Genomic DNA, 15,777 nt, shown 5'->3' with positions numbered 1-15,777 from the left:
GCAAATATTTTTGCTTGCCATATGTTCCCGTATTTGATGTCTTGATTCTGCGGAATCAAAAACATTAAACTCTTCTTACCTGGCCAAGCGCGAAAAATTAGTAGTGTGAAAAGTAAGATATTTTTGCGGCATGAAAGTTTCCAAAATTGAAGTCGACGGCCTTTTTCATGTCATAAAATTTTTGAGAATTGCTACTGGCATTCAATGCATATAGTGTAGACAGGATCTATCACATGCATTAATAATTTTCTGAATCTCTGCTCTCACAAAATCTGTGAAATTAAAATGCACATGAACATTCCTGGTTTTACAGTAGGGCTGCCAATATTCACACATCAAAATCAGGAAGGTTACAAAGTGAAATCAGAGAGATACCTGTGTGTAACTTGCATCTTATTGGGTAATTATCATAACCAAATCAGGGAGACTTTATATTCTCTGATCAGAATTTGAATTGGTATCTAAGTTTTCAGGGCGCCACACACAAAATCAGGGAAATTTGGAAGATCTGGGGTAATGGACAATTCAGGCTCTTTGGTTGAATATTTAAAGACCTTTAGGAACTTCTCACTGTGTATTAACCTCCCTCCCTTTGTTCTAAACTATGTCATTACTTGTGGTTAGTTATTCATGTACAGTTGAACCTCTCTTATCCGGCCTCCCTTTATCCGGATCTCTCTATTATACGGACACAATCTCGACGTGATTTTTTTTTTTTTAATAATTACGGGCGGAAAGGGGGATTCCCAACTCCTTGAGAACTCCTACACAAACACACATGAATTAAATATACTTGATACATTTCTTAATAATTATTTAGGTAAATCTTCCCAAGAATTTATAAAAGAAAATGATTTCATTCTTGCAAAACACGAACCTCTATTTTGGGGTCTGTTACTGAGTGTAACAATGAAAAGGTTGCAGTATACACATTACTACATGTGGTACTACAATGGGCTACATCAGTACATGTGTATGTATATGTACATGTATAAAGCATTGAGTCTCCCGTATCCGGCCAAATCCCTTATCCGGATGAGCCCCGGTCCCGACTTGTCCGGATACGAGAGGTTCAACTGTACAAGATAAATGGCATTACGAAATGGTAGTTTTGGGAGGGCGAAAAACTTTTTGAAATATCATAGAATTTTACACCTCGAGAACCAAACCCTAAACTTGCATTTTATCTATCATTGCAGAGATCTGCGACACTATAGAGTCTCTATAGCTTTTAGCATGGCACAATGACTCTTTAAACATTCATTTTCACAAATAATTGATGAAAGGCATCTAGAATGGTGACTCTTTGCAGTGAAAGAAATACATCTATTTGTCTTGGGGCTACATGTACATTAAATCATTGTTTTGCCTGAAGAGCGTATGACAAAGGCTTGTCAATAGAGGGCAGTCTTACTGTGACTGGTGTGATCTGTGGCTGCACGATGTATTGGGAGGTGGGCTGAATCCACTGCTGGGTGCTGACCGCCGGCAGGCCGGCGTATGTAACAGCGCCCCCTAGGTTGTAGGCGGCAGCGCTCAGCTGATGGGGCATCACGTTAGGTACCCTGGTCAGAAATTGATACATGAGAAAATGAAAGTGAGTTTCACATGTATAATGGTCCCATACAATCACATGCATGTTGGCTAATGAGGAAGCATAGCTCTTTATGACCATATCAATTATATCCCTTTCACAATTAAGTCATGTGAATCAAGTATAATAATGACATTGTCAGTATCACTCCTTTTTACTAGACTCCACTGTATGTGTAACTCTATTCATCATTGTTTATGTCCTTGTATTGAACACACATTATCAAGACATCAGAAGGAAACTTGACACGGGTTCAAGCTAATATCTATTGGAAGTCAACTCTTGTAGCTTTGCAAATTGAATTACTAAAGGAATTAATGCCTTCTTTTGTATTTCATTGATGTTACATCATTTTTCATGGACAGAGTGAATTATGGATAATCACTATTTATTTGGGTCATCTGTAATAACAGTGTATTTTTGCCTATTGGAGATTTTGACCACTCTGTTGATAAGGTATCTGTGGAAAACCATTTGCTGTATTCTGTCTTACTATACCAAGAATGGACTCAGGAGTGCACGATTAAAAAAGAAAACACAAACCTGTAGAAATGAAATACATAAACCACTTTAAAAAGAGAGCTCCACTGTATAGAGCCTCTCAGTTCTTTAAAGGAATCATATAGTTTTGGTTGAGACTTAACTTCAGGTTTTTATCACTGTTTGGTGAGATAGTGAGAAACCTCTTCAGAAATATGAAAGAGCATGTAATTCCAAGAGGGATTCAATGTTTATTTGATGAAAATTGGTTTTGAAATGGCCGAGATATCCAAAACAGAGTGATCCTAATAAAGTGTGGGACCCACATTTTATTATGATCATTTTGTTTTACTTTGTTTTTGGATGTTTCAGCTATACCAAACCCGATTTTTATCAAATAAACTTTGAATTCCTCTTAAAATGGTATGCTATGTACTATTTCAGAAGTGTTTTCTTGGCATCTCGCAAAAAAATTAAAGCCCAATTATCATCTCCACCAATACTGTACCATCCCTTTATAAAGGTTACAATGATTTAAATAGCCACTGCAGCGCAGGTGCACATAAAAAGGAAATAAAAAGCTAAATTGATACAGCAGACCACTTATGCAACTCAAAAGTTGTGTTGTTGCCGATGCCATTCTCATATGTTTTCTGTCAAAGCGAAACACACTCCTTATCTATAACACTTTCACATGGCTGAAATGCGAGCTGGCATGTTGGGAGATACATGCTGCACGCAAGAACTTTCCATACGCTTGAAGTGGGTCAAGGATCTAATCACACGGGCCACTGCATCATTCATTAAAGGGTCGCGATATCTGACAGTTTCAAGTAATCATTATCACACAAATACCAGTGCTCACAGTGACTTTCATTTGCTGACGTGACCGGAAAGGAAGTCAAGCCATAAAGACAGCGACCATATGAATATGGTCATGCTTGTTCTGATGTTTCTATGGCCTCTACAGGAATATATTGCTGCCTCAAAACCTTGTCTGCTCGCCATTACACAGTCAATTATTCACAGATGATTCTAGAGGGCAGCATTCATTTCACCAAGCCATGGCAAAGAAGCTCACATTCTATCGCCAAACAGAGTGTGAATTACACATCGCCATGAAAATCTTGCCTCAATAAAAACTCATAATATGCTCTAATTTGCATTTGCAAACTGTTATAACTTGTGCATGCATCTAATATCGCACAAGTGTGTATATAGCATGTAAAGTTGCTGTAGCTCTGGGCTGCAGCAAGACTCCCATCCTCACCCGTTGCGGGCGTATAAACTCTCGTACGTGAGTCCCGTCTCCTGTCTCGCTCCCATCCAGTTGGTGGCAGTCTGCTGCCCTCGTTGCTGCTTGTTGATCTGGTTGCGCTTTTTGACGCCGCCATCGGCGAACTTGCATAGTAGTGGTTCTTGCTGGCTTGCTGCATGGGCAGGGAAAGGGGGCACAAGCAATAAACACACTCCTAGTGAACTCAAACAAAACATTTGGCACAGGTTGAAAAGTATAATTCCAACTGCCATGTTAAGAGCATAGAAAAGACAAATCACGAATATGATGATGCCAATGAAATAGATGCTGCTGCAATATACATAACTCAATTTTCTCTCAGTTTACTCTAATGATCTTCTACACCACAGCGATTTAAGATGAACAATGATTGATAACAGTTAACCATTTGGCTACAGTAACCTATGGAATCATTTACAAAGTGTATTATGGGAATCTAAGAATCTTGCAGAGAAAGGGTTGAAGCTTAGACATTCTCTGACTAAACACAGTGGGGGAGGGACCACTTGTTGAATGGGTATCAACCAATGACTTATTCCTAACCCGTTGAGGACGGACTAATTTAGCTACAATACGCATTTCCCATAGACAACTGCCCAAGTATACTCGGGACGCGTCCTCAACGATTATGGATAATAATCTGTTATCATCTTAAAGGGTGTGTACAGTTCTGGTCAAGGTGAGGATTTAGCTTTTAATGTTTTGCGAGATATTCAAAAACCACTCTATGAGATGCCAAAGAGCATGCAATTCTAAGGGGTATCAAAATACTATTTGATGAAAATCGGTTTTTAAATGGCTGAGATATCCAAAAACAAGGTGAAACAAAGAGATCCTAATAAAGTTGTGGCATGTCGCCTTTTATTATTGGATATCTCAGCCATTTGAAAACCAATTTTCATCAAATAAACGTTGAATACTTCTTAAAATTACATGCTCTTTTATATTTTGTAAAAGGTTTCTCATTATCTCACTTTAAGAATATTCAAAACATGAATCCCCACCTCAACCAGTACTGTACAGTCCCTTTAACTTGTTTAACTTGAAGATGACTTACTGTCTAATGTGACACCGTTGAATCGCCGAATGACTTCCTCACATTTCTCTTTGGACTCCATCCTGGAAGAAAAGTGATGAAAAGAGAGAAAAGGGATCACAAGTTAGCAAAAAATCAACAAAATGCACCCAAACATTCAACCAAGCACCCTGTACGCTGTGTACTTCATGTTAAGGTGTCGAAAGTGAGAGTTAACTTCTTAAAAAAAGTATTATATCACAGAAACATAATGTAAGTAACTAACATCCCAGGAAACAAAACATATCTTGTCTCTATCAGTCACAAACATTACCAATAACATGATATCTCTGAATTTATCTTCACCAGCCAACATGAAATGTTTGACATGTGAGCCAAGTGAAAGGAGAAATGTGCAAGCACAAATTAAGGTGTGATAAAAATTTGGCACAGGCTGTAATATTGAGGAAAAGGTTGCCCTCTTTTTGACCCTTTAACTTTTCATGTGACAACACATCAGATTATCTGAAGGAAGATTATATTGCAAGGAAATTGATAGGACAGAAAGCAAGACCAGAAAATAAAGCTAGAAAGAAACAGCGGCTGAGTGCAAATGACATTAAGAAACCCTTCAACATCCTTCCTCGTTTAATACAAACGATCACATTATTGTTGGGAGATACTCCTAATGTTGCACTCGATTGACCGCTATCTGGAAATCTTCTTAGGGTGCTCCCCTTTCAAACGAAATTGCCTGACTACAGCAACTTTGACAAACACCCTTTTGTTTTCTCTTTTCGTTATATATTTTAAAGGAGGATGGGGTGTTTAGGCTAGTTTCAAGACCAATTTGGGGCTAATTTCCCAGATCAGACACACATCGCCCTGCAACTCAAGGTGGCGAAGATGTGACTTCCAAGGATTTTCAAGCACCATTACAGAAACTGGATAGCACGCCTGAAAGTGCTTAATCTAGCAGCATACTTCTGGGTCTGTAGTCTGCTGATGTCCTTTGACTCGATATCGGGTTCAAACTGCCTTGTAGCATGGAAGGGAAGATGAGGTAATGCCTCATAAACCCCATCTGGCATGTCACACATCTTCATTTAAAACAACAACAACAACAAACAAACAAACAAACAAACAAACAAACAAACCAACCAACCAACCAACCAACCAACAAAAACCAAAACAAACAAAGACAGCAGCAACAGCAACAAAAACAACAACACCCACAACCACAACAAAAACAACAACCACAACCACAACAAAAGCAACAAAGTTAACAACAATGCCAAGGTGAGCGTAATGTTGCTGTACGTCGAAACAATTTATATTCCGGTAGTCTCACTGATTATTCAGCTCTACCATCTAGTAAATGTGACAATATGCTCTGTTGGACACAATCAGCATTATATGAGGGCAATCGTGGGTCCACTGCATGAACCTGGGCCAAAAACTTTTATTGATATTTGAATGCCTTCACAGATATTCCCTAATGACATTACAAAACAGGTCAACAAAACGAATGCTTCATAGAGGATTACTGGTCCCTAAGTAGCTTTCTGTGAAGGAAGAGTTCAATTCTCAGTGTCTAGAACATTTTGAAGGAAGACAACATATCATACGAGGTCACTAATGACTGGGATATATTTGCAACTCCTCAAACCAAATACCTTTCATATTCCACATTATTCAACTTCATCTCATTCACTATTATCGGATCAACCTTCACCCCATTGAAATTTGGGCTTTTAACTGAAATAGATAAATTAAAAAAGCAAAAAATAAAACTAATAACAACATTCCCTCTTTGCACATCAAATTTAAGGGGCAGTATTACCCCAAGTGGTAACCACCCAGAAATCTGTAAGCAGCTCAAACTTGAAAACCTCCTCGCTATGAACATGTAAGATATAGCATCTCTACTGCCAGAAAGTGTCCACATTTCTAATTTCTGTCTTCAAGTCAAGTCAGACTTACTCCAATTGTAACAGTGCTGAAAAAGAGAATATTCACAAATTTGCCTGACATATAAACAGACCTAAAATACACAAGCACGATAATCCACGTGTCAAAAAAACTCCATCAAAAAATTCCACCAAAAAAGTAAGAAGCCTTTGAGGGATAAATCATAGATCTCCTCATAGAGACAAGACCACAAACCACACAGGAAGAGAAGTGACTATCCAAGTCAATGAGAGATTATGGAAAAGCCTCTGAGAGAGACTAGAAACCAGGTCGTTGTTTTGTTGTTGTTGCTGTCATTGTAAAGTCCCTTCTGAGGGAGACCCTGTCACATGACATGGCATTTCAATTCAACCCAGGGCGGTTTAGTCCCCAGCCAAAGGTTAATTTTATTGTAGGCTATTCAACAAATCTGCAGCGCAAATGCATAAGCTAATCTCCTGTTTATGATTTCTAGAACCTTCTTTAGTGCACAAGCTTCCAATCTTTCTATTTCCAGTTTGTTGTTATTCCTGTACGTCTCTCAGACCTCTCGTTCTGACGTCGCAGCATAAAGTCATCTGTCAAAAGCCCAGAAATGCCTGATTCATCCCGAGCTGGAAGACTTTGGAATGGACAGACGACATTAAATCTGCATGAATCCTCCTAATTTGGGGGAGTTTATTTGTGGCGTGCATCCCCCTAAAATGAAAGAGAAACAGGCCTGCCATTCAAAGTCCTGCTGAAATTTTCACTCAAGAGAAGCTTAGAACCTGTAACAATGCAATTAGCAAAATTGCCTTTCTGTGAACCAATCAAGAGGGTGAAAGTGGGACAGGTACAAACACGCAAAAACTTACCAAATATCTAATTCTTAAATCTGTCACAAACAACAATAATGAATTTTCATAAAGTGTGCATGTTTTTTTTTTTCATTTTCCTCCCTAGAACAAATATAGCTTAATGATTTTATTGTGTAAAATACTAACCCACTTCTGTCCACCATCTCTTACTCCCACTAACAATGTATGTGATTATGATGTTCATGGAAATAACTGCGTTTAAAAAAAAGCCTGATAATACTTTGCTTCTTTGTTCAAATTTCATACAAAATTATCCTGGTCTGAGTAATGCCACCATATCCATGAAACAGAGAAAGACAAGGGAAATAAGATTGATATTGTAAAGACCGTAATAAATTTTGAAGATAAATTTGACATGGCAACAAATTAAAAGGTATCCGAAACTGCATAAGCCTGGTCTGTGAAGCATCTTAAAGGTTGTGTGCATGCAGCCATCAACTCTTTGCATGCCTTAAGTGCCAATGGGCACAGGAAACCCCATATCATTGTACACACTGTTCAAAGTCCCTGGTACAGAAAGGGTTATGGTTGCCTCCATCTTGTCTGTTTCACAAGACAACCACTGATACATGACTCTCTGACCCTCGGACAAGAGCAATATTCGCAGCTTCCTAAGTTTGGATAATCTGAAGGGCAGGCCGAGGGAGTACTTTCTCCAAACTGCTCGTTGACCTACTGCGACACTGAAATCAAGAGATACAGAACGCCGCTGGAGCACCACATTAGACTAACATGCTGACTTGGAAGGAAAAACCAGTATCTCGGTTTTTATCACCGGGCACCGACATTGGAAACCAAATCAAGGAGGAGAGGGGTTTTAATGTCCGGGTTTAAATGACGGGGGTGAAAGAGCATGTAGCGCTGTTCCCTCGTCAATGGCATCCGTTGTGAAACCGAACTTCGGGATCAAAGGAGAGAGGGAGAGAGAGAGAGAGAATGAGAAGACAGAGTGAGAGAGGGAGAGAAAGAGAAAGACGTTCTTGGCGGCAATCGCAATCGATGTTTGCACATCGGAGCCTCGCAGCCCAAGGAATGTGACCATGAATGTAAATATCTTGGGTAAGAATTTTGTGCCCAGGTAGGACGGAAGCCCCCCCCCCCATTCTCCTGCCCCATCTCATCTGGTGTCCGATCTGCCAGAATCAAAGCCAAGGGTAATCCAAGGCCCAGTGTCTGGCTCCCCCAATTTGTTCTCTTCATCATCATCTTCTTCTTCTCCTCCATCTCATCTTCTCCTGTAGGAATGCATTTGGTCTGACACAATTTCAGACACTACCCTCCCTTAATCGCCTGCTAGTTGGACACGCTTTGCCCCGCAGCATTTGCGTTCACAGCGCGAGACGAGGGTACCAGAGGCCCGCGGGAGTGTATTGGAGTCAACAGGCTGGTGGTGTTTGTGGTGGGGTGAGCGGGGGTGGAGAGGGTGAGGGGCGTGGAGGGGTGAAGCCAAACACCAAGAGGTTGGAATGTTTTCCACAGGTACAGGAAACTTACAACAAAGTTTAAATGAGAATGTATACATTTAAATATACTTGTCAAGAGGGTAGCAAGGTGGAATAAACCAGGAATTCACTATCAACATCATCTCAAGGACGACTTGCATCTGACACCAAATTTTATTTTCATTCATCTCTGTTTTGATCTTTGGCAATATGTTTGTTTACAATGTCAGAGCATTTTGATGTGCTAAGGATTCAGAAGATTAAACAGCTAGAACATTAATAATGATAACTTTGCTGTACATGCACATTGCCATTCTCTTTAATCCCTAACTTTTAAAGCAACTTATAAAGTGAGCCCTCTTCCATTAAAGTAACCGTATCTAGACCAACGGTCTGCCAGCATCAAGGCAAAATAAATGTTTTATCAACTACTAATTAGAACCTAACTACTAATTATCAATTTAAAGAGAAATTAATTCAATCAAGAGACAAAACTTGCTTTTCATGTCTCGATATGATCGAAACTGGCCTTTGAACAATAACATTCTTACCTGCCAATATCAATAGACATCAACTCTTAATTGCCATTCTGAATATGAGAGTCTACATGACAAAATAGATTCCAAGGACACGACAGGTGATCACTATGGTCTTGAAAAAGTTCCCCTTTGACAGTTAAAAGCCATTTAAGATCGGCTAGCATCCCAGCTCTTTGGGGCTGTTTCAGCTACGGCACTCAAAAAGTAGACACATGTGCACCTAACCCCGTATGAACTCAACCTGAGCAGTTACAGGTCAGTCAACACTTATCGAATGTTGTTTCTTCACTAGAGGAGACACAGAGAAAAAGAGAAAGAGAAGGAAAAGGAGAGAGAGATAACAAAAAGAGACCAAGACATAGAGAGAGAGAGAGAAAGAGTGAAAAAAAATGGGGGCAAGAACCCCAACAAGTCCAGGGATCGCATTCCAGTTATATCAAGAGGGCTCCTCCCACTTCTCGAATGTTTTCGTGTGCGTAAATGAGAGCCGGAATGCAGTCGGGGCGTTCGATTATTGGTCTACGTCAGGACGGTTGAGGCTGGTGGGAGAGCGCCGTGGCAGACACCGGCGTATTGGGGGGGAAGGAAATTGAATGTAATGAGACGGATTGGTGCGAGATTAAAAAACACGGGCTGGAGAAAAAGGAGAGCTGAAGAAAAAAGGGGGGCTGGTGTACGCAATGCTCTAATTGAAGCAGCCCACACATCACAAAGCAACACTCCAGTTCTGTTTCCTTCCCTATATCTCGTGTTCCCGCTTCTCTTCCCCACGACATTTGGGACGATCAAGACGGAATTGAGGAGGAAATGGAGCAGAGCCTGCTCTTGAGGTTCTGATCCAAAGTGAAAATGTGTTTGGCAAACTCTCCTCATTCCCTCTGAACCTTGCCATTAATCTGCTCTCACATACAATGAGTACCGACAAACCATACTATGCTCTTGCTCATTTCTTCCCATGTATGTCTGCTTGTAAGTAAAGAGGCTGACATTACATTGGTTCTCCAATAAATAAAAACTAAAAAGCATTTTCCCTATTTATCTTCCTTTCCCCCCCCCCCCCCCCCACTGTTTTCTCATCCTTGCATTCCTAATTCGTATTTCAAGCGGACTGACCTGTCATCTTTCATCTTGATTGTATTTTGTTTAAAAAGAGTATGCCATTTACTCTTCAGAAATATCAAAATAAATGGAATCTGATTAAACCAAACTATAATATCAATGGCTGGTTATCTACATCCCATCCAACTGCCCCCCCCCCCCCCCCCAGAAAAAGAAAGAGGAAGATACCATATCTAATTTGCATCTGCAGGGATGCCAGAGTTATGAATAGCATTGCATTATTCTGAAGGCTGAATAGGCATATTTTTGGTGGAAAAACAGAAATGACACATTCTCTGCAATAGACATATATCGTCATACAAATTGGTAAAAACAGTGTTTTCTATGAAACCTGCAGTACGTTTTACACAGAAAATGTTTGTAAAAAAGTATCAGTTGGCATCTCTGCATATGATTACCTTGATTTTTTTAATCACAATTATCAAACAAACCTAAATAAATCAGGAACTCTGAGAAGAAAACAAAGTACTTCCCAAAAAGAAGAAGGAAAGAACAACACACACACAAAAAAAAAAACCCCCAAACAAACAACAACAAGCAGTGGAACATCATTGAGAAACTAGCATTGCCATCTATTAAGCACTAGTACAAATGCCCTCAATGACATGACCCTACGAATATCCCACATTTTTTCTTGAGGAATGTGTAGCCAGTAATGGCAGAGAAAAAAATATATCACTGCTTCACAACAGCTGGAGAGTTGTGAAGGAAGATGGAGAATGGCTGAGCCAGGGAGTGAAAGGGGACTTTCCCCTGACTGCACAGCCCAGGCGCAAGACACAAGATCTTGGGGTATTCTTGTCCAAGAATGAACAGGACCTTCCACACAGATCATGATATATGTGATAAACAATGAACAGTCCTATAGGGTAACGAGCGTCTTGTGAATAACACCCTGCCCATGCAAAAGTGAATGAGAGACAGTGCTAAAAGATACAGTTCCCCAAGCAACCCCCCACACTACTTTCTATATATGTTCTATTCATTTATGTATTATCATTTTTTTTTTGGGGGGGGGGGGATGGATATCACAAATAAACATGGTGGTATGAAGGACAAAACAGTTTCAGGGCATTCAGACGCAAACAATTTATACTAGAACAGTATAGCTATACCGAAACGGTATTGCTTTACGATGAATTTATACGTCTGAACGCTGACTAACGAAATGACGTATAACAAAATGACGTATCTATAGCGAAACGACGGTCAGAGCATCGTTTCGAACTAGAACTCGATAACGAATCAGCATTCCCTGTGCGTCTGAACTTAGGGCAACAATAGAACAGTATAAGTGGGCGGGGCTTAATGGGACCGCGTGCGAAAGGTGACCCCACAGCTGTCACTCATTATGTGCGTGGGAAACTGCATATCTATATGACGTTTACCAGAACGGTCGAAATAAATGTCTGAACGGTCTGTCGGCTATACGATGATTCTTTATACGTCGTTTCGTTAGCGAGTTTTGGTATAAAATGGTATGCGTCTGAAAAGGGGGTTTGTCACAAGAATGAAACAATTGCTAGGGAACGAGCCTCACCTGGCGAAACCGACTCCCCGACTTTCGTGCGTGGTGGTGTCCCTCAATATCCTAGTACTGATCACGTGGCCGATGGGGGACAGCATACTCTCCAGCGCCTTCTCATCAATGTGATGAGGCAGATTGGAAATATACAAATTTGTGGGGTCTTGCTCTTGTTGCTATGGAGACAAGGAAACAAGAGAAGCAGAGCAAAAGCTTTTAATACAGAGCATCAATGTCACCATCAAAACAAAAAGTTATGCAAACAAAGCCAAAATAAAACAACCAAAACAAAACACACAGGACAGACACATTTCTTATGTCTTTACATAAATCGGGTGGTTCATTCGCAACACACAGCAGCACACTTCATGCAAATAAATTCTTTGGTTAAATGTAAAAATACAAACAAACAAATAACAAACAGACAAAGTAAAAACAAACACTGTATCATCCTTCATGTTGCCTTTCATCAAAAGTCAGTGAAAATGAAATAGCCATTTTTAAAACAAAACAAAAATCAAAAATCAAAGCAAAGCTTACTTTTTCTTCAAGTGCATCATAACAAAAAAGGGATAATTTAGATTTTAAATCCAGTCAAATGTTTTGATATGTGACAAAAAAAAAGGGATTTGGTCTCCATATTTCTACAAGTCATGAGTACAATACAAAACATGTTAAACAAGCAGACTATCATGTCAACAAATTGCTTTTATCTTTTTATCATTTTTTAAAAATGTAATTGTAGTTTACATCATAATGCACAATGTCATTTTTTTTTTTTTGCTTCCTTGTCATTTCCCTTTAACCCGTTGAGGACAGGCTGATATCACTACAAGATGCACTTCCCATAGACATCTGCCCGAGTATACTCGGGACTCATCCTCAACAGGTTAAGATTAGATATGAGATATATCATTCTCCAGTATTTGCATTACTTGGAATGCACAGTATACATTTGTAGAATACATACATTTTAATATTGTCAACTGAGTAAGTTGATACACCTGTAATAAAACTCTCACATGGAAGCTTCGATGGCACCATGGCACGAGTGCCTAGGTCACTCCAAAATCCTCCAAAATCCAAGCAACTGAAATGGTCTGCTGCCATCTGTTGGCAGACTCTGGTTAAACCTGGATATCGCCCAAATCACCTGCGTAGCTGGCATGACAAATTTATTCTTCACAAAACTCTATTTTCTTTCTTCATCCCCCCCCCCCCCCCCACCCACCCACCCCCTTCACTGATTGTTTGCAATGCCCTGTTTTGGAATTAGACTAGATTGTCAACAGAAGATGGCTTCTGCATAAAGAAACTCTGAAACATGAACACAGTGACAAATGCGAGCACATTCCAGAGATTCTTTGCATTTCAGATTTTTGCATTCAACAGGCAGTGGAGTGGTTTTGGGGTATTGGTACCACCGCCCTGTTGGAACACTGTGTAACCACATACCGCAAAACCAACAAGTGCCATCTCAGACCAGTGAACATAAGCAAATAAAGAAGGTGCTTCACATTCTGTTTATTTCCTTTTCTTGGGGGTGGGGGTGGGGTGGAGGGTCTTCAGGAGTTGAGTGGGAACTGATCTGTTCTGTGTTCCATTCACAATTCTCCACTTCCCACACTGTAAATTCCTATGATAGGGCGGAAGGTCTTTTTGTGGTCTAATCAAAGGTGTAAATACAGTAGCCATCATTAAAAGTTGTACTACTCTTCTCGGCCTTGGACAGAATAGAAATCAACAATCCTCACATTGTGTGTTTGCCGAATATTTTGCACATTTTGCCTATTGGGTGACATACATGAAAGCAACAATGTGCCAAAATGAAAATTTTGCCTCGCACAACATCCAAGCAATTGTCGTCTCCATGGTGGGAAATCTTGTATACCCTTTTGAAAGTGGCCATTCTGACTATTCATTCTATTGCAGTAGATCTCTTTTGCAAATGTAATCACTTCCTAGCAAAAAAAAAAAAAAAAATCACAGGTTCCTATTCACATAATACCGAACTTGCAAATCATCTGGCTATACAGTACCTGCCTACACAGCCTCAAAATACTAAATGTAGAGACGTAGACGATTAAAGAGGGATTTTTGTGCTTGCAAAACCCTCACGAGTACTACACAAGCAAACATGATCACAAGAGTCCCAGTTCAGTATCACTTCCCTGCACAGTGATGCACGATATCGATATACACAATATTCAGCCATACTGTCTGTTACAAACCACAAAGATAATCACTCAACAGTTTCACACATTGGCCACCACAAAGCAGAAGACATAAAGTGCTCTGATCATCAGAGTCCAATTTCAACAACACCAACAAAAGGAAAAGCCACATCATAAACTCAGATATGGATGCCACAAAATCAATCATCATAACTCAACAGAACAAGTGGCAACAGACAGCAGACTACTTTAAAGCAATTCCAACTCCAGTGTGGCCAACTACAACAGCAGTTAATCTACCAACACCATCATCTATCATCCCAGAAACCTATACACTTTCAACCAAAGGAAGGGGGGGGGGGGGGGGAGAAAAATGGGGTGAAAGAAAAAAAAAAGGAAAAGAAGTGACCGTCTTCATCCCTGTGTGAATTTCATTTTGCCTTTCCTTTTCTTTTTTTCTTCTTTTTTTTCAGAACTACCAACATCCTGAGCACTAGTTCAGTTACCAAGGAAACAAGGGATACCCTTTGGCAGACTGTGATACAGAAACACAAAATCCCACTTTTCCATATCCCATTTTTTTCCCCTGTTTCCACCACAGGAACCAGGAAAGCGGGGCAGGGTGTTTGAGAGTGGGGTTGGAGGAACCCTCAAGCTTGCTAGCCATGGGTCATTTATGTGACCTACTTTGGTACCGCGTTGGGTGGGGGTTAAAGGAATCTGACCATTGTCATGGAAACACGGCTGTAGTTTCGAAAGGAGGGGAAAAAATAATCAGGTCGAGGGGTAATTCTTACAGTTTGTGGGTATTTTGATAAGATGAGGATCATTGTGTCAAATGCCAGCAGTCTAAGTGATGCCTTGGAACTTTTTAACCTTCCTCACACCAGGCTAACTTTTGATGTGTATTTTAATCTGTATATTTCTCACTCATATGAAACCAGAAATGGATAATTAGTCAGAGTCAGAACAGAACGGGAATCTCTTTATCATTGAGTAATCATCATAAATCACCCCTGCATGTTTACATGAAGGTGCTTGAAATTTTCCCTCTCTTAAAATAAAAGAAAGTGTCAAAGTGAGAGATCGGCATTTGGCTGATATCGGCACAACCCTGAGCTTTGCCATTCCTTAGTAGTTTCTCAGTTAGTCAGAGCTAATTCCTCATACAAGAATTGTTGTCTCCAAGAAGCAATGGACTATTATGGGCTGAAAGGTCTGATCAAACACAGGGCAAAGAAGCTCTTGTCCATTAGGGGGGGGGGGGGGGGGGGAGAGACATCCCCTTCATGCCTCTACGATATTGCTTAACACAATCCGTATCTGCTACACAAGCAATAACCCATACATGAATTTCTTGAGGAAGCACAAATGCACCCTAGGATGGGGATAAATTGTGCTAATGTACCTTTGCTCATTTTCAGTGACATAGCTAGTGTGATGAGGCACTTGAAAGAGTGGTAATGATGATACTTTGGTGGAGTTTATTTATTCCTTGTCACACAGAATGTATTACATCTTTCATCCTCTCAAGCAACCAGTCAATTGTAAAATGTCAAACTCTAAAGAAAGGTTCACACAATGGTTGCAACCTGTTAGTTGACAATTGTGTCCACACAATGCAAAACTGCTCATGGATAGAATGTAAACCCAGAGAATTCTTGTGGTTCTAATTACCGGGTATAAACTAATCTTTAAGATTGCTAAATTAATCATCAAAGTTCAAAACTTCGAGTTAATATTGAAAATGAGGAATGTGATGTGAACCTATACATTGTATAT

At 40.0% G+C, this 15,777-nt stretch overlaps 1 protein-coding gene across 1 annotated transcript in view; it reads right to left on the bottom strand.

The window, feature by feature from the left end:
* LOC139728560 (RNA-binding motif, single-stranded-interacting protein 2-like) overlaps positions 1-15,777 on the bottom strand; it is a 150,541-nt gene that overhangs the window by 5,401 nt on the left and 129,363 nt on the right. The window contains exons 5-8 of the mRNA XM_071639497.1: positions 11,837-11,997; positions 4,429-4,490; positions 3,345-3,504; positions 1,415-1,565 (exon numbers count right to left, since the gene is read on the bottom strand). Of these exons, the coding sequence (XP_071495598.1) occupies positions 1,415-1,565; positions 3,345-3,504; positions 4,429-4,490; positions 11,837-11,997 (534 nt within the window). The remainder of the gene's footprint in view (positions 1-1,414; positions 1,566-3,344; positions 3,505-4,428; positions 4,491-11,836; positions 11,998-15,777) is intronic.

This window comes from Diadema antillarum, unplaced genomic scaffold, assembly GCF_040938485.1.
Source record: "Diadema antillarum isolate AM-2024a unplaced genomic scaffold, OU_Dant_1.0 seq00000183_RagTag, whole genome shotgun sequence".
NCBI classification, from domain to species: Eukaryota; Metazoa; Echinodermata; class Echinoidea; order Diadematoida; family Diadematidae; genus Diadema; species Diadema antillarum.
The sequence above is the reverse complement of the archived record's forward strand: the minus strand, read 5'-3'. Positions and strand labels throughout refer to the sequence as shown.